At 46.0% G+C, this 20,386-nt stretch overlaps 1 protein-coding gene across 1 annotated transcript in view; it reads right to left on the bottom strand.

Moving 5' to 3' along the window:
- The window catches only part of TSNARE1 (t-SNARE domain containing 1), a 356,177-nt gene that overhangs the window by 206,922 nt on the left and 128,869 nt on the right, over positions 1-20,386 (bottom strand). Inside the window, exons 3-4 of the mRNA XM_083449087.1 lie at positions 17,579-17,656; positions 12,600-12,669 (exon numbers count right to left, since the gene is read on the bottom strand). Coding sequence (XP_083305213.1) covers positions 12,600-12,669; positions 17,579-17,656 — 148 coding nt within the window. The remainder of the gene's footprint in view (positions 1-12,599; positions 12,670-17,578; positions 17,657-20,386) is intronic.

Below are 20,386 nucleotides of genomic sequence, written 5' to 3'. Positions count from 1 at the left end.
AAAAGCAACTGTAATGAACGGATTACGCTATTAGGACTGCAAGAAGTTCTGTAAGGAGGATCATTTGAAATATTGCAAGAAAGACTATGAGGAGAATTATTAGTTAATGATAATTAAGAGTAATAGAGAAATTAAGAAATGCAGAATAAGTGATAACGAATGGAAAATCATCAGAGGTTGTTGACGGAAGTCTAAAATGTTGTATAAGAAGTTATGTTAAATGACTGTTGGAAATGATACATTATGAAATCAATAAAAGCGTGTGTGTGTGTATGTATACACACACACACACACACACACACACATGAATCCTCCATGTTCAAGGGCACTAAATCTTTGAATATCAGATGAGCACAGGCTATGGGGCAATGGAGAGGTGGCCTTCTTGATTTGTTCTGAACTTTCTGGAAGCATCTGTCTGCTCACTGTGAGAGACAGGATGCTGGACTCGAGGAAGAAACACCAAAAATGTGCATTGTGGCATCCTGCAGACAAACATTTTTATTATGGAAGAAGCTTTCATGGAAATGGGTTCCCTTGGCCAGATGCATGAAGCATAATCTTAAATTGCAGAGAGATATATGCACGCATGGCTTGCAAAGAGAAAGGCCAGAGAGAAATAAAATGTGTGAAATCCAGAGACAGTGACAATTACACTGAAGCTTAATAGTGACCATTTGTGACGCCGTGACGGAGGTAGCAAAGAAATTCTGGCATTGTTAAGCTAATGAATACATGCCATGCGATAAAAATCCATTATCCCATTTCAAACTGTGAGACACAGAATTAAACTTCTTGATAAATTGTCACGGAACGCCAACACATATATATTATGTTCTCAAGTGAACATGGGGCTTTGTGGGGATTCTGCCGGCCACCCATTACCCACACATTAATAACAGAGGAATGTGAAACGGCTCATTTGTGTTACTCCAGAAATATGAGGGAATTGTTACTTATTTGATGGGGACTTAACGAAACAGGCACTTGCCCTTCCGCTCAACATGTGTTTTGTTTTTGTTTTGTTTTTAAAAGCTCAATCCAGCTTTATTATATATTTTTAAAAATATTGTTTCATTTATTTCCTTCCTTTCTTTATTCAGCAATTAATCCCACCACCACCATTCTACTCGATAATTATTTAAAGCATTCTTTTGCTCCCGTGTTTAACAGTAAGTTTGTTTGGTGTGTCTGTGTACCAGAAGCAGTTGATAGAAATGCAAAATGGATTTATTGGTCAGAAGGGGTAAAATATTTACTAGAGGGGTAAAATATTTACCAGACTAGAGGAAGACATTTTTTGTAGATCACTTTTCCCCAACCTGTATCCCTCAAGATATTTTGCACTGCATGACTATTGGCCATGGTGGCCTAGGATGATGGGAATGTGGTTAAAGAATAATAGAATCTTAGAGTTGGAGAAACACAGCCAGATGGGCGGGGTATAAATAGTAAATTATTATTATTATTATTATTATTATTATTATTATTAGAGTTGGGAGGAACCACAAAGGTCCTCCAGTCCAACCCCCTGCATGTGACCTGGTCCTACCACTTGCACCCGAAGGCCATTGGAAGCACACATAGATGGGGGAATATCTTATTGACACAGCATTTGCTTGGGAACTCTCTCTGCAAGCAAATCTTTTTTGCATCACTGCAGATGTGCAAAGGCTTCATCGCTGGCTATACCTCTGGCTAATCTGGCAATTGGTCCACCGCTGCAACTGAACAAACAGTTGCTGTGTTTTATCTATGTACAAAAGTGCTCAGGGGTTTTGTTTGGGGTTTTTTGGGGTAAAAATAGGGTTGCCATATTTCAAACAGTGAAAATCTGGACAGAAAAGTTGTTGAGCATTTTTGGGTGAAGCTGCTAAGCTACCCCACCCCCCGCTTTTGAGGAATGCCGCAAAAAAATGGCAGAAACGGTACAGTGGAAGCTCGGGTTGCAAACGTGATCCGTGTGGGATCCACACACACGAGTTGCGATTCGGCACTTCTGCGCATGCACAAAGTGTGATTTAGCGCTTCTGTGCATGTACGACCCCCAAAACCCAGAAGTAACCCATTCCAGTACAGTGGTACCCCCGTAAGACCGAAAACGAAAAACTCGCAAGACGAAAGGGTTTTTTGTTTTCTGAGGTGCTTCGCAAGACGGATTTTCCTAAGGGCTTGCTTCGCTAGACGAAACGGCCCTGCCTCTCGTGTCATGGCGACAGTCACTGCACGCACGCATGCTCGCTTCCCCACTCCTCCGGCTCCCTCCCACCTTCCCGCTGACGGCTCCTCCGGCACCCTCCCACCTTCCGGCTGATGGTTAGTGCCTCGCGCCGCTGCCCACCCCCCTCGTGCGCTCCCCTCAGAGAGCCGTTGCCGCCAGCGCCTCTCTCTCCCTGGAGTCGCGCTCCTGAGCCCCGCCGCCCTCCAGCAACCGCATCGCACGGTGGCCACAACGCGCGGGTGAGTCTGAAGTACCGGCTGCGGCAGCTGTCCTGCTTCTCCCCGCCCCGCCCTGCCGTTGTCAGTGTTTAAATGCAGTGGTGCTTCGCAAGACAAAAAAACTCGTACAATGAAAAAACTCGCGGAACAAATTAATTTCGTCTTGCGAGGCACCACTGTACTTCTGGGTTTTGGCAGATCCGTAACCCAAAGAAAACGCAACCTGAAGCATCTGTAAACCGTGGCATGACTGTACTTTCAACAAAGGCTGCCAGACTTTTTACTGATTTCCGCCCTGACACTTCTGCAGTATTCCGGATATGTCCAGAAAATTCTAGACGTATGGCAACCCAAGAAGGGTTGTCTCTATTTTTGCAGGGATTTCCCTCTCCCCACCCCCCGAAAACATATGGAAAAGATGCAAATAAATGGAAAGGAGCAAAAGTGGGGGGTTGGGGAAAAACCTGTATATATGCCTGATGCTTTGTCCAAAATTTAGAGGGGGGGGGACTTTACAAATTTATAAACTTCTTCACAGCCTGAGATCATCAAAGTGGTGTGCAGCAGGATAAATATAAGCAGTTGATGTCTGGTTTTATAGTTTTAACTGACTTTTATTTTGCATTGTACGACATCCCAATAAACCCCTTTTTGGGGGGGGGGCTGCAGTTAAACAGTATATAAACTGCTTAAAGAAATATTTAAAAATGCAAACTGTAACAACAAAATAATAAAATAGTTCTTACAGATATGCAATCAATAATAACAATAATTATAACAATGCAATAATTACAATTGCAATAACAAGCAAGAGATACGTTCTTAACGGTTTGCTCGCCAAATTCAGGGGAAGGAGGCGACTAGGTAATTCAAAATCCCAAAAGACAGGGAGAAATTTGATGGAGGGAAAATTTAAAACAGCTCTCCCCTTCTTTCCCATTAGCGAAATATTTTTACAAAAAATCATCAAAGCATCAGCCTGCCAGGTGTTTGCTTCGGTTCCTTTTGTGCCATCTCCTCCCTTTTTATTTAATGTCTCATGTACCTCTAAGTAGACATTAAAGGTAAAGTGCTTATAGCAGCATTCCCCCCCCCCTGCCTTGTGGGGAGAGTTAAGGGAACAGATGGCTCCGACTTTTAATTGTCTGCCTCCCATGAGCAATTTGGATCAGGTTATCTGCAGGCCGAACAAGAGACCAGCCGGGAAAGAGCGACTCTCTGCCTTGGCTCCTGTTGGAAAATATTACTAAAATACAAATAAAATGAAATAAATCAAGCGTTGCTGGCTTGTTGTTGTTGCTGTTGGCCCTGAATACAGTGGCCCTAGCTCACGCTTGATGCAATTAACTGCTGTTGTGTCACACAAAACCTCCTGAAATGACAGCCTCTGGGCCTCTTGTTCTGTTTTCCAGCTTTTTAGTTAATAACCAGAGTAAGACATGGCTAAGAATGCAAAGGAAAAATAGCAATAAAGTGTAGTTCACAGCACCTGTCATGTAAACTGTTGTGTCTGTCCGAGAGGTGGAGCCCATCATATTTCACCTCAAAATTATCATTATTAATATTCATTACATTTCTATACTGGCATTCATCCAAAGATCACAAGGTGGTTTACAACATAAAAACATAAACCATATAACTAGGGTGTCCCTATTTTCATCGGAGAAATGTTGGAGGGTATGGTATCATAGGATGGGTACCCAGAGCTAATTCTACACCAACTTGTTTAGCCAGGTAACCACATTTGAAACACTGAGGTCGTGTAAAGGATGCCAGTCGCACAATGGCATCTTTAAAGGCCCTAAGAACTGAAAAGATTATGGTGCTCCCATATGTAATTCAAAGAGAGACAGTTCAGTGTCGTATTTACATATAAGCTAAACAAGCTACAGCTTAGGGCCCCGCTCTCTTGGGGGTTCCCCAAAAAATTAAAGGAAAAAACACACACTGGATGTACATTTCCAAAATATAAGATAAAAAACAAATAAAACAAAACATACATACAGCAACAGTGTTTTGTGTTGTGTAGGCATGTGTTGTGTAGGCCTATTGTGTAAGTAATGGGCCCCACCTGCTAGCCTGCTCCCTAAAATATCACTGGTTTTAAGATACCTATTAGGCCCATAAATTACCATATAGCATATATTCAACACAAAAAACAGCAACAATTTGTTGTTGACAAAGGACAGCTGGACATATAAAGGGCCCCATTACCTTCAGTAGCTTAGGACCTCATCAAACCTTAATATAGCCCTGAGTGTGGTGTAGTGGTTAGAGGTCCAGGCTAAGACCTGGGAGACCAGGGTTCAAATCTGTATTCTGCTCTGGTCAGACCTCACCTGGAGTACTGTGTCCAGTTCTGGGCACCACAGTTCAAGAAGGACACTGACAAACTGGAACGTGTCCAGAGGAGGGCAACCAAAATGGTCAAAGGCCTGGAAACGATGCCTTATGAGGAACGGCTAAGGGAGCTGGGCATGTTTAGCCTGGAGAAGAGGAGGTTAAGGGGTGATATGATAGCCATGTTCAAATATATAAAAGGATGTCACATAGAGGAGGGAGAAAGGTTGTTTTCTGCTGCTCCAGAGAAGCGGACACGGAGCAATGGATCCAAACTACAAGAAAGAAGATTCCACCTAAACATTAGGAAGAACTTCCTGACAGTAAGACCTGTTCGACAGTGGAATTTGCTGCCAAGGAGTGTGGTGGAGTCTCCTTCTTTGGAGGTCTTTAAGCAGAGACTTGACAACCATATGTCAGGAGTGTTCTGATGGTGTTTCCTGCTTGGCAGGGGGTTGGACTCGATGGCCCTTGTGGTCTCTTCCAACTCTATGATTCTATGAAATCCCCACTCAGTCGTGAAGCTTACAGGTCAACCTTGGGCGTGTCACAGCCTCTCAGCCTACCTCGCAACGGCGGCCTTGAAGGGTACAGTCTAACATAAAGTAGCTTCCACACAATATGTCCCAATGTTCAGACCCCCATCAAGAGGGGGGGGAAACACCCAGATCACCGCTGGGCCTCTTGGTAGATAGAAGCCCCACTCGGCCATGAAACTCACTGACTGGCCTTGGGCCAGTCCTTAATTCTCAGTCAAACTTGCCTCATGCAGAGAACAAATGAATGAATGAATGAATGAATATCCAATCCTCGCACCCAATGAAACATGGGCATGTTTAACGGGGCAAGTTCAACATGGAAGAGGCTAAGCCAGTGCTTCTTCTTTGGCAATCACTTGTAGCTGAGTAAGATTGTCTTCCATAAACACGGTTTTAACAGTGAGTCCGTAAGTGGCTGTGGAGGCCAATTCTAGATCACCAAGTCCTTCCACAGTGGGGACATTGGTTTCCGGGTGCGAATTGATCATGGTGAGGGTTTGCCAAGCGTGCCTTCCTCTTGGCATGTTTCTCCCTTGTGTCCTGAGTTCAAGTGTCTTCAAAGCCCATGACACCTTTGATAAAGGCTGTTCTCCAATTGGAGCGCTCACAGGCCAGTGTTTCCCAATTGTTGGGGTTTATACTATTTATAGATAGATGATAGATAGATGATAGATAGATAGATAGATGATGATAGATAGATAGATAGATAGATAGATAGATAGATAGATAGATAGATAGATAGATGATAGATAGATATAGATAGATAGATAGATAGATAGATAGATAGATATAGATAGATAGATAGATAGATAGATGATAGATAGATAGATAGATGATAGATAGATAGATAGATAGATTTGCCTTGAGACAGTCTTTAAACCTCTTTTGCTGACCACCAGCATTACGCTTTCCAGTTTTAAGTTCGGAATAGAGTAGTTGCTTTGGAAGACGATCATCAGGTATCCGCACAACGTCACCAGTCCAACAAAATTGATGTTTGAAGAATCATTGCTTCAGCACTGGTGATCTTTGCTTCTTCCAGTACACTGGTATTAGTTCGCCTGTCTTCCCAAGTGATGTGTAAAATTTTTCGGAGACACCGTTGATGGAATCTTTTGAGGAGCTGGAAATGGTGTTTATAAGTGGTCCATGTTTCACAAGCATACAGCAAGGTTGGTAGTCCAATAGTTTGTAAACAAGCATTTTGGTTTCCCTGCGAATGTCCCGGTCCTTAAACACTCTGCACTTCAATCAGGAGAATGCCACACTCCCAGAGCTCAGGCAATGCTGGATTATGGCATCAAGCCAGTGCAAACAGGAACTGCGCAGGGTTTTTTGCATCAGCTGGGGGATGCTGATCGACTCCATTGCACCACCTTTGCATTGCCTTGGGCTTAGTAATGTGGGACAAAGGAAGCTCCCACAGTTCTTCCATTTGGCAACAGCACTGTGCCACTTCTATCCATACCCAGACACCTTAGTTGTCAGCAATATGGGCTGTGCAGAGACACTTCAGCATGACGAGGCAATGAGCAGCGCTGAATGTCAGACACTCGGCATCTGTATTATTGAGCAATTGGACAACTTGATGGGGAGATCATGTTCTGAATGCAGCCTTCAGAGCTGGGAAGCCATTATTACCTGATAAACAGGCAGCTCTTTTGACTGCATTAACTTTCACCGCCGTGTGACTGTTACCTGAGCTAGCTGGCCTCCAGAAACAGTGATTCACTGCTGCAACTGGCTGCTGTTTTTCAGCTTGGGATCAAGAAACATCACAGGATGGATGCAGAGGAAATCAACACAACAGCCAGAAATTGCAATTGGTGCTGAAATCAGAGAGTTATAAGCTGCTTTTACTGAATAGATTCCTGGTCTTCTTCTCTTCCTAGGATATGGCACCACTGCTGTCTGCTGATTCTACCACATCAATTTGGTTCAGGAGAACACAAGGAGAGCCCTGCTGGAACAGGCTACTTTCCTAGGATATCCATGAATACCGTATCATAATATCACAAAATCACAGCAGGACCCTGTGGGTTATCTAGTCCAACCCGCTGCAATGCCGGAATCTCAACTAAAGCATCCATTACAGATAGCCATCCAACCTCGGCTTAAAAACTTCCAAGGGAGTTGAGTCCATCACCTTCCGAGGGAGTTTGTTCCACTGTCAAACAGCTTTTACTGTCAGAAATTTCGTTCATCCTGATGTTAAATCGGAATCTCTTTTCTTGTAACTTGAAGTCATTGGTTCGAGTTCTACCCTCCAGAGCAGGAGAAAACAAGCATGGTTCATCTTCCATGTGACAACCCTTTATATGTGTGAAGATCTCTCCTCTCAGTCTCCTCTTTTTCCAGGCTAAACATACCCAACTCCCTCAACTGCTCCTCATCAGGCTTGGCTTCCAGCTTGTCAATATCCTTCTTTAATTGTGGTGCCCAGAATTGGACACAGTATTCCAGGTGTGGTCTGACCAAGGCAAAATAGAGTGGTCCTATTACGTCCCCTTATGAGGGTGAAAGAGGAGAGCGCAAAATATGGTCTGAAGCTCAACATCAAAAAAACGAAGAGCATGGCCACTGGTCCCATCACCTCCTGGCAAATAGAAAGGGAAGAAATGGAGGAAGTGAGAGATTTTACTTTCTTGGGCTCCATGATTGTGGACAGCAGTCACAAAATTAAAAGACGCCTTCTTCTTGGGAGAAAAGCAATTACAAACCAAGACAGCATCTTAAAAAGTAAAGACATCACCTTGCCAACAAAGGTCCGAATAGTTAAAGCTATTGTTTTCCCAGTAGTGATGTATGGAAGTGAGAGCTGGACAATAAAGAAGGCTGATCGCCAAAGAATGGATGCTTTTGAATTCTGGTGCTGGAGGAGACGCTTGAGAGTCCCATGGACTGCAAGAAGGTCAAACCTCTCTATTCTGAAGGAAATCAGCCCCGACTGCTCACTGGAAGGACAGATCCTGAAGCTGAGGCTCCAAGTCTTTGGCCACCTCATGAGAAGAGAAGACTCCCTGGAAAAGACCCTGATGTTGGGAAACATTGAGGGTACAAGGAGAAGGGGACGACAGAGGACGAGATGGTTGGACAGTGTTCTCAAAGATACTAGCATGAGCTTGACCAAACTGTGGGAGGCAGTGGAAGACAGGAGTGCCTGGCGTGCTCTGGTTGAAGAGGTCACAAAGAGTTGGACATGACTAAACAACAACAACATTCCAGGTGTGGTCTGACCAAGGCAAAACAGAGTGGCACTATTACGTCCCTTGATCTGGACACTAAACTTCTGTTGACGCAGCCAAAATATCATCACATATCCTGACTTAGAATCACGGGAGTGGCCAACTTCTGGTGCATCGCTTACAACAAAAGTAATGTAGAAGGCAGATTTTGGCTTGGCAGTTCCAGGTTTGAATGCTCGGCCACGAAACTCCCTAAGAAACCTGGTGTCACCATCTCTCAACCTAACCAACCTTACAGGGTTCTTACAGGGAACTATGAAGGATACCCCCTGGCTCATTGGAGTCAGAGTAGGGTAAGAAGGAAGCCAATATACGCACAATCTTTTTATTTTGCAAAACAGCCCCGTCTCAGGGAAGCTGGTTTTCCTGTGCAATTGTCCTGCCTCGCCCCGGGGGCATGGCTTTGCACAATTTATAGACCAGATTAGAAGTATAAATGCTGCATTTGGAGGCATTTCTTCCCTTCCCTGCCAAATCAATGAGGTCCTCCAAGTCAGAAGCTGATACCAGCCCTGATAAACACACTGTGACTAGATAAATCCAAACAGCTTTGACATTAAACCAGGGGAAGGTATTACTTTGAAGGGTTTAACATATTAACAGACTCCAAACACCATTTCAAAATATTTATGGAAATCGCTTTCATAAAGCTTGTACAAGCAGAATAACAAAACCCTGAGAAATATTATTAAAATCCCACCCTCCATTAAACATGTCGACACTTAAAAGCTTCCGTCTGACATATATATTTGAGCCACTGGTGATTAAACACAAACCAACCCCTTGGCTATTTTAACTCACTGGGCTTCTTGGGCCCTGCGAGGATTAAGAGGGAGGAGAGTTGACGGTAATTTGTTCTAAAAACCTTCAAAATTTTGAAGGGAAATCACATGCACCCTTGTTTATCGCAGTGGTCTGGACTCAAAAGATATTCAAATTATGTGGGTAATTAGTCATTACATTTGTACTAAACATGAGGGCTCTCTGTGAATTGAAGATTAGGCTTTGAAGCACAGAAACCAGATGTGGATAACACAGATCCTCCAAGTGTCCCTATTTTCCAGGGACAGTCCCTAATTTACAGAAGCTGTCCCGGTTTCTGATTTGATTCTGGAATGTCCCATTTTTTTTCTTAAAAGGTAAAGGTAAAGGGACCCCTGACCATTAGGTCCAGTCGTGGACAACTGGGGTTGCGGCGCTCATCTCACTTTATTGGCCGAGGGACCCGGCGTACAGCTTCCGGGTCATGTGGCCAGCATGACTAAGCCGCTTCTGGTGAACCAGAGCAGCGCACGGAAACGCCGTTTACCTTCCCGCCGGAGCGGTACCTATTTATGTACTTGCACTTTGACGTGCTTTCGAACTGCTAGGTTGGCAGGAGCAGGGACCGAGCAACGGGAGCTCATCCCATCGTGGGGATTTGAACCGCTAACCTTCTGATCAGCAAGCCCTAGGCTCTGTGGTTTAACCCACAGCGCCACCCGCATTGCCTCCACCTGAGTGGCCTCCCCTTCCGCTCCACCCTTTCTCAGTCCTGCCTCTTCTACTGGCTCCCCCTCCTCCAACTCCAGAGCCTTCCCTGCTGGCTCCTTGACAGGTGTGTCCTGTTTGCCACCACCATGAACCTGGTTCCCTACTATCATCATCTTCCTCCTGCCTGGATTCCTCTTGAGGTGGACGTCTCCACCACTCCTCCTCATCTGTTCAGTTCCCCGATACTGCCTGGCTCCCTGTAAGTGAGGGAACCACCAGAAATCCCTCGGTGCTAGACCTCAGTGTCTGAGAAGAACGACGGGGGTGGAGACGCTCCTTCAGGTATTCTGGGCCGAGGCCGTTTAGGGCTTTAAAGGTCAGCACCAACACTTTGAATTGTGCTCAGAAACATACTCAAATACAGGTACCCAGATAAAGAAAATGTGCCCTGAGAAACCAGGTTAAGGGGTTTCAAATGACCTGGTTATTCACCTTGCACAAAGCTAACAACAACAACAACATTATTATTATTATTATTATTATTTATACCCCACCCATCTGGCCGGGTTTCCCCAGCCACTCTGGGCACCTTCCCACAGAATATTAAAATACAATAATCTATTAAACATTAAAAGCTTCCCTAAACAGGGCTGCCTTCAGATGTCTTCTAAAAGTCTGGTAGTTTTTTTCCTCTTTGACATCTGGTGGGAGGGCGTTCCACAGGGAGGGTGCCACTACCGAGAAGGCCCTCTGCCTGGTTCCCTGTAACTTGGCTTCTCGCAGGGAGAGAACCGCCAGAAGGCCCTCGGCGCGGGACTTCAGTGTCTGGGCAGAATGATGCAGATATTCTAGTTACATCCAGTCTTTATCAAGCATTTGATTTGATTTGGTTGCAGGGCGGTTATACAACAATGAGCAGAATGTTCTGCGTACATCCTGATTTGCTTACCTGGTGCTAACATATCTTTCCATTAATCATTTGCTCATTCCACACTTTTCCATGCATTTCCCCAACGATTTCTTAACCACACACACACAATCAGCTTTCTTTCTTTCTTTCTTTCTTTTTTGAAAAAGTAGATCTGTGGTGCTGGAGCAACAGGGCATTTTATTCCACTTTAATTGAGGAAACGGAAAACTTCCAAGAATGTGTTTGAATACCTCCTACAAATTCTGACATTCTGAAGGAGTCCTAAAAACTTGTGGAACTTTGTCATTTTGATTAGGAGTGAAATGTGTGCATAAAATGTGTTGGGAAATGCTTAATTCATCACAGCTTCCCTTTGTGTTTTTTTTGGAAGGGCAAACAAAGCATCGGAAAATGTGTGCATATATAAAATTAAATTCCAGGGTATTTTCAACACAAACAAATATTGACAACCCTTCTAAAGGTCTTCTTTCTTTTGGTAAAGTTTCCCCCCTCTGACCCTGTCGTCGCTGTGTCCTTTGGAAAGGGGGGGGGGGGAATAAGATGTGTAACGACTTAAAAAACAGGACAGTTTTACTGTGTAATTAAAAACCCTACTTAAATACATAAACAATAAAAGCCATCAAGATGCCAAATGTTCCCCCATTATTCCCTAAATACCTTCTAAATCATGGACTGTTCAAGGAGAAATAGGTGAACAGTTTGTGGAAGGTGTGTGTTGCGTATAACTTTTTCTTAAAAGGAAAGTAAGTTTTCCCGTCCTGTTAGCAAGGACCCTGCACTCCAAACAAACAGGAGTGATGGAAAACCTTTGACCCTTCAGATGTTGCAGAAGTCTGTCTTCCATCAGCCCCAGGCTGCATGGCCAATGGTCAAAGATAATAATAATTTCATTATTTGTAGCCCACCCATTTGACTGGGTTGTGCCAACCACTCTGGGCAGCTTCCAAAAGATATAAAAACACAATAGAACATCAAACATTAAGAACTTCCCTATACAGATGGCAGGCGTTGGAGGCCAACAACAACTGGAAGACCTCATAGCTGCTTCGGCAAATGCTAAGTCACAGAATTATGCATGTAACAGGCCCTGACTTCTAATTTTGGGGGTCCTTCAAATTTTGCAGAGTGGCCTTGATGTTCCCGCCTTCCCAGTATCCCTGTGTTCCAGCCTCCTCCACCAGCTCAGGCAAAAGCTCATGAGGTAAGTTCTTTCAAGGGACGTGGGTGGTGCTGTGGGTTAAACCACAGAGCCTAGGACTTGCCGATCAGAAGGTTGGCGGTTCGAATCCCTGCGACGGGGTGAGCTCCCGTTGCTCGGTCCCAGCTCCTGCCAACCTAGCAGTTCGAAAGCACAAAGTGCAAGTAGATAAATAGGTCTCCTGGCCAGTCAGAACATGGGAAGTCTCCTTAAATTATATAATTTGGAATGTATAATTGGTTTTATTATTTGTATTACGATGTGGAAAGATTTGGTATTGTATCAATTGGAGTATTAATAATTAAAAATTAATTTTAAAATATTCTTATTTTAAAAAAGAAACCAACATAGGCAATAAGAGGAAAACAGGAAGATCTTATAAACAAAGGAAGGGCAAGTCACATGAAAGACAAGTCACATGGAAAGAGACTCACAGTCCATCTCGGAGTTCTGGTGTGTCGTTTGGTGTCCCCAGGGACTTAAGACTCCTTTCCAGAGAAGTCACTGTCAAAAGAAGAATTTTTTTATTCGTTATTAACCTCATCATCTTATAGGACAGCACCCTGGGACAAAAAAACACCAATCCATCTTTATGGGTGTCATTCTCACATTGAACCAAAGAGGAAGAACAGGATTATTCCTGGGAGGTGTGAGAAGAAATTTTGATCTTTGCCAGACTGATCAGATACTACTTAAGGAAGAAGCAACAAATCTGTCAATTCAATGTAATTTCTCTCCCTCCTCCCCTAAACTTAACATTCAGTTCTGCCAAACTGGGTTTTTTGGTTTTGTTTTTAAAAGGTAAATCCCCATTAAGATTTATCGGCATTTCTGCTAATGAACACATTTCTGCATACAAGCATTTTAAAAAATAAATAAAAACTTTTTTGCAGGAAATTGCCCTAATATAATATGGTTATGTGGTATATAATGTGGTAATGTATATGTTATCATCTCTAATATCTGCATTTTTAGGCACAATTCTCCCCATTGTATTCATTTATGTACACACAGTGTGGTTGGAGAACTGAACTGCAAATTTGGAGACTTGTAAATACTGAAGAATTGTTGTGTTTCGGTTTGCCTACTAGTTAGGGAAGTGTGAATTAGGTAGCTTTTTTCATTATAATGGAAGCAAAATCCCTATACTTTGGGATGGAGAACATGTAAACCCAACAACTTGCTTTGAGTTTTCACTGAGGTGAAATTGCAACGAGAAGAATATGAAATTATTCCTAACTGACAGGGGAGGCAACAGAGATTGAGAAAGGGAGATGAAAAATCATTCTCAATAAATCTGGAGTAGTGAATTGGATGAGCCACACATAGTGTCAACATAAATTACTTTATTCTGAAGAAAACTTTCTTCTTCTTCTTCTACACTGTATGGTTCATATGCTACCTCAGAAATAAACAATAAGAAGAAATCACACTTGCTCTCAATATGTCTCGAGGCTTTGGGGAGAGCTCAGCAATTCTGGACAAACTCCATTCGGATATAAACCAAAGTTTGTTGTGGGTAAATTAAGGAAGTAGAAGAAGAGCCATTGGCCCCTCAAGCTCAACATCCTATTCTCACAGTGGCCAGGTTGAAGTCTGTGGGAAACCTGCAAGCAGGATCAGTGGCGTTGCGTGGGTTGTCAGCACCCGGGGCAAGGCAAGTAATTTGCGCCCCCTAACCCGGGGCAAGGCAAGTAATTTGTGCCCCCCGCTGCACTGTCCCTCCCCCAGATAGTCCCTTGCTCTCTCTCCGCACCGCACCGCACGCCTGGCACCCTCCCCTCCACAGTGGGCGGCGACCCGGCGGCTCGGATCGGATTCGCACAGCCAGCATTGCAGTGAGAGAGAGTGAGTGAGCCAGGTAGGGGCAGAGAGCTGCGAGTGCGAGCACGCCCCCCCCCCCAGATGTTGTGCCTGGTGCGGCTGGCCCCCCCTGCACCCCCCACGCTACGCCACTGAGCAGGATCTCAGCACAGGAGTCTTCTCGCCCTCTTGTGCTGTTATGTTTCCAAGGGGTTGCTCGAGAGCAAGCAGGCAAATGTCTCCCTGCTTGGCTGTGAAGCCTTGATTTTGCTGCCAAAATAAACTTTATCTGTCCAGAGCGCCACTCTCCCGTGGCTAACTCAATCGCGGGCAGAATCCGTGAGTGGGCGGTTTCTAAACCTTCCCCAGCAAAGCAATTTCATCATAATCATAATCATAATCATAATCATAATTTATTATTTGTACCCCGCCCATCTGGCTGGGTTTCCCCAGCCACTCTGGGCGGCTTCCATAGAAAACAAAAATACACTAAAATGTCACATATTAAATCTTCCCTGAACAGGGCTGCCTTCAAATGTCTTCTGAATGTCAGGTAGTTGTTTATCGCTTTGACATCTGATGGGAGGGCGTTCCACAGGGCGGGCGCCACTACCGAGAAGGCCCTCTGCCTGGTTCCCTGTAACTTGGCCTCTCGCAGTGAGGGAACCGCCAGAAGGCCCTCGGAGCTGGACCTCAGTGTCCGGGCAGAACGATGGGGGTGGAGACGCTCCTTCAGATATACTGGACCGAGGCCGTTGAGGGCTTTCAAGGTCAGCACCAACACTTTGAATTGTGCTTGGAAACGTACTGGGAGCTAATGTAGGTCTTTCAAGACCAGTGTTATATGGTCTTAACGCCCAGTCTGCGCCTCCCCTCTCTGCGCGGATGCTTACTGCGCAAGGAGGGCGTGGGTAACGGAGGACCTCTCTCCTCCCCACTTTGCCCAGGCAAGGAGTCCTGGCACCGCCTTGCCTCCTCCGAGCCCTGAAGCTCCTCTCCACTGGAGGCGTGGTTACTCTCATCCGCTGAGGAGGAGCTGCTTCCCATGATCCTTGGAGGCTCTCTATAACCCATTCGGCTTTTCCTCTCTCCCTCCTGAACCAATGGCAGTTCCCTGACATGTACTTTTCAGAAGTGTTGCTGCCTTTTAGTGTGGAGGCAGAGCCTAGACATCAAGGCTTGTAGCTAATCATCATCATCATCATCATCATCATCATCATCATCATATTTTATTTATATCCCGCCCTCCCCAGCCAAATCCGGGCTCAGAGCGGCTAACAACAATAAAGTAACACAGCATTCTAAAATCAATTCATTTTAAAATCAGTTCAAAGTCAAATTCATGGCAACCATTGGGCTAGCGTTCTGTGAGGAGGGGGTCAGACTGTGCCTTGGCCAAAGGCCTGGTGGAACAGCTCTGTCTTGCAGGTCCTGCGGAAAGATGTCAAGTCCCGCAGGGCCCTGGTCTCTTGCGACAGAGCATTCCACCAGATCGGGGCCACGGCTGAAAAAGCCCTGGCTCTAGTTGAGGCCAGCCTAACCTCCCTGTGGCCTGGGATCTCCAAGATGTTTTTGTTTGAAGATCGTAAGGTCCTCCGTGGGACATACCAGGAGAGGCGGTCCCGTAGGTACGAGGGTGCTAGGCCATATAGGGCTTTAAAGGTTAAAACCAGCACCTTGAACCTGATCCTGTACTCCACTGGGAGCCAGTGCAGTTGGTATAGCACCGGGTGAATGTGATCTCACAGCGAGGACCCAGTAAGGAGTCTCGCTGTGGCATTCTGCACCCGCTGGAGTTTCTGGGTCAGTCTGAAGGGCAGCCCCACGTAGAGCGACTTACAATAATCCAGTCTGGAGGTGACCGTCGTGTGGATCACAGTGGCTAGGTCAGGGCGAGAGAGGTAAGGAGCCAACTGCTCAGCTTGGCGGAGATGGAAAAATGCTGCCTTTGTTATAGTTGCAATCTGCGCCTCCATGGAAAGGAAGGTGTTGCAGGTTACAGCCAAACTCTTAACGGACAGTGCTGGACCCCTCCTCCATGAAGTTGTCCAATCCTCTTCTCAGGTGTCATCTTTGAGAGGGGTGAAAAAATGACACACTGGGGGGGGGGGGCACTTACCGCAGGGCCTGGCCTGCAGTGCACCTAAGCCATGCGTCTCTCCCGGGAGTGACACGGCGGCTCAGGGCCTCGCACTGCCCAAAATGGCAGTGTGGAGCTTGCGTCCGCCAGGCAGACTCTATGGGCAGCTCACCATGCCATCCCACTGGGCGGTTCACCACAGCGCCCCCATGCGTGGATTGCCACGGCACCCACAAGCGGCGCCCCTGTGGGCAGATCACCCTGCCCCATCGGTGGATCACCCCGCTCCCATCAGCAAATTGCTCCGCCCCCATAGGTGGGTCGTCCTGTCCCTGCCACTTGGGGGGCCAGAGCAGCTAGCTATGCCACTGCCTCCTCTAAAGCTTTCTGCCCCTCCCTGACTCCTGCAGAAACAAGTTCCCTAGTTTATCTATGCACTGTATGCTGTTGTTTAGTCGTTTAGTCGTGTCTGACTCTTCATGACCCCATGGACCAGAGCACGCCAGGCACTCCTGTCTTCCACTGCATCCCGCAGTTTGGTCAAAATGCACTGTATCTAGAAGTCTTTTCACTTCTCTGTCCTGAATCTTCCAAGACTCATCTTGTTCACTAAGTGTTTTTAACCCTAGTTAAACATGCATTTAGAAGGGACGCGGGTGGCACTGTGGGTTAAACCACAGAGCCTAGGACTTGCTGATCAGAAGGTCGGCGGTTCGAATTCCCGCAACGGGGTGAGCTCCCATTGTTCGGTACCTGCTCCTGCCAACCTAGAAGTTTGAAAGCACGTCAAAGTGCAAGTAAATAAATAGGTACCGCTCAGGCGGGAAGGTAAATGGCATTTCTGTGCGCTGCTCTGGTTCGCCAGAAGCGGCTTGGTCATGCTGGCCACATGACCCGGAAGCTGTACGCTGGCTCCCTCGGCTAGTAAAGCGAGTGAGCGCCACAACCCCAGACTCAGTCACGACTGGACCTAATGGTTAGGGGTCCCTTTACCTTTACCTTTAAACATGCATTTGGGAGGAGAGTGAAAAGGAGACACACACACAGTATATCTGCACATCCCCTTTTCTCACCTTCCTAGCTGCTGCACTGTCACACCCTTTGGAATGCCCCGAAAAACAAGAGAGACAACTGGAAAACAAGGAAGCGCACCAGAAAGTACAACACTGCTTTAACACAGCCTACAGAGGGCTATTTTTTTTGAAAACTGAGATCCTATGTGTGCCTGTACATTGGGTCATTTCTCTAAGGTAGTCTATCTTAAAGTTTTTATGTGTTTATATGCCTATCGCACTTTTAAACTTAAAATCCATTGTTGTATATTGTTTTAAATGTTTGTTTTGCTATTGGGATTGTAGTTCCATTTGTGTTTCACAAGCTGGTCTCTGACCGTAATAAATTTCATGTTCATGTTCATGACATCCTATGCATGTACCATTCTATAAAACAGCCTCCTCTTGTTCAAAAAGGAGTTTCTGAACATTGTAATACAAACTGCACCCAATAGACTGGTGTGTCTGAAATACGCACCATTGGCATTAATTCGGAAGACGCTGGCCGATGTATCCTGGAAAAGATCCTGTAGTTCATTGGGATCCATCTGTGTGGCTGGAAAGAAGAAGAGGCGAGACAGTCAATCCATCAAGCTGCAGCTGTTGATCTGGTCTCGATTTATAATGCTCCAGAGTGTCTCAAATATGAGCGCGACATAGGAGACGCTAAGCCACTGCAAACAGGTACTCAGGAGGAAAAGCAAACAGGCTTTGTGACTTCCCCACAAACTTTCCCTTGTGAGTGACCTCTGCCCCTTAATTCATATTACTTTTATTGTTCTGGGGTAGGCCTGGGCTGAATGTTTAAACAAGTATGGTCCGCTTGCGAGATCTGAATCTCCACCACCTGAATTTAGCTGGCCGGGTGCTTTTCAGGCACGTCACGAAGCACAGGAAAAGCCCATCTTAGCTGGAAAGTTCATTCCGAGTTATTTAGGTGAAGAAACTGATCTGTTAAAACAGGATGAAATCAGGTTTACAATCTCTGGCATTCAATGCCCTCTCCCTGATCCTGCCCTGCAGTTCAATAACAACTTAATTATTCTAGGGAAGTGAAAGTGGCAAGGAGGTAGAGGGAGCCTGTTATCTGAGCTGGGGAAGTCTGCAGTTTAGGATGGATGCAGCGAAGCCTCCGCTCTCGATCTCCCCCCCCCCCCCGCACACACATACACATCCCCTCTTCTAGAGGAATGAAGCAGTCACGAACAAACACCCAGGCTTTGGACTGAAAAGAAGCAATTTGCAGGGAACACGTCCTGGTCGCCAGGCATAGCAACGATCCGGCAGCATGGTTGGGCGCCAAGGTTGTAAATGGAAAGAGGGGTGGGGGGAGGGAGGGAGGGAGGGAGGGAGGGGACACGGCTAACACAAAAACACGATGTCCAATAAAAATTAAACGAGTTAGACTTCATAAAATGCAGTGCTAAAATATTATATTCTCTCTCTCCCTCCCATTTCCTTGGGAGAAATATGACTCCATCCTCTGTTCGAAAGATATTCCCACAATGCTTTGAGAAAGAGCTAGGGAGATGACGTCTTCTTTGCTTCAACCACCACTTGGGTTGGTGAGTTGGCTGCTGTCTGGGTCAGTTGCCTGGACCGGGAGTTTCCTGGGCTTGCGTGCAGGTGGTGAAGCCACAGGATGGAAGAAGGAGGTGGGCATGGTGCCACCATGTTTCAGCACCTGTGCCCCCCCCCAAACAGCCCGTTTATCCGTCCTGACCTGTCCTGGCTTCTGGGTCATGTTTCTGATCTTAAGTCAGGAGTACGTGCAGGAGCCAGGCACTGTTACCAGTAGGGCTTCGCAGGACTGTGGCCTTCCTAAGTTTGTTCTGGAAAGGCAAGGGCGGCCACACAGGTGAGGCTGCTTGGTAATTCACAGCACCTGGTGGCTAGAGCTGGAAGGGATACAAGGTCAGCATTTCCCTTCAGCTCTTTGCTACAGCAACACGTTTCCTGCTCGCTGAGTTTGACTTGAGTATAGCATCTAGATCAAGGGAAGTAATAGTGCCACTGTATTCTGCTCTGGTCAGACCTCACCTGGAGTACTGTTTCCAGTTCTGGGCACCACAGTTCAAGAAGGACACTGACAAACTGGAACGTGTCCAGAGGAGGGCAACCAAAATGGTCAAAGGCCTGGAAACGATGCCTTATGAGGAACGGCAAAGGGAGCTGGGCATGTTTAGCCTGGAGAAGAGGAGGTTAAGGGGTGATATGATAGCCATGTTCAAATATATAAAAGGATGTCACATAGAGGAGGGAGAAAGGTTGTTTTCTGCTGCTCCAGAGAAGCGGACACGGAGCAATGGATCCAGACTACAAGAAAGAAGATTCCACCTAAACATTAGGAAGAACTTCCTGACAGTAAGAGCTGTTCGACAGTGGAATTTGCTGCCAAGGAGTGTGGTGGAGTCTCCTTCTTTGGAGGTCTTTAAGCAGAGGCTTGACAACCATATGTCAGGAGTGCTCTGATGGTGTTTCCTGCTTGGCAGGGGGTTGGACTCGATGGCCCTTGTGGTCTCTTCCAACTCTATGATTCTATGACTTCTTGCTTCCTGATCCTCGGACCTCAGCTTCTTGACTCCTTGCTTCCTGACCCTTGGACTCTTGGCTTCTAGACTCTCGTTCCTGCTCCTACCCCGCCATCTTGTCCCCGGTCCCAATGCCCTCAGCTGGGACTTTGATCACCCGTAGATCGGACCGCGACACCATATTCTTGTGCTTCACTGGGTGACTTCGGGTTTGTCACCAACTCTCAGCCTAACCTACCTCACAGGGTTGTTTTGAGGATAATACGGAGAGCGGGGAAAGCCACTGGTGCCACTTTGAGCTGCTTGGTAGAAAAATGGGACATCAATAGAGTGAGGATATGGGTGAGGACTTGCATGTGGCTCCAAACCATAGGTTGCCACCCCTGTTCAGTCTGGCGGAGTTTACAAGACACAATATCTTTGTAAAAACTGCAGGTTGGGATACATGAAGCTGCCTTCAACCAAGTCAGACCACTGGTCCACCTAGCTCAGTACGGTGGTACCTCTGGTTATGAGCTTAATTTGTTCTGGAGGTCTGTTCTTAACCTGAAACCATTCTTAACCTGAAGTACCACTTTAGCTAATGGGGTCTCCTGCTACCACCAGCGTGCAATTTCTTTTCTCATCCTGAGGTAAAGTTCTTAACCCAAGGTACTACTTCTGGGTTAGTGGAGTCTGTAACCTGAAGTGTTAGTAATCTGAGGTGTTTGTAACCTGAGGTACCACTGTACTGCCTACACCGAGGGACAGCAACT

The sequence above is a fragment of the Podarcis tiliguerta genome, assembly GCF_965153285.1.
Source record: "Podarcis tiliguerta genome assembly, chromosome: 7".
NCBI lineage: Eukaryota > Metazoa > Chordata > Lepidosauria > Squamata > Lacertidae > Podarcis > Podarcis tiliguerta.
Note: the sequence above shows the minus strand (reverse complement) of the source record. Positions and strands in the feature narration are given on the sequence as shown.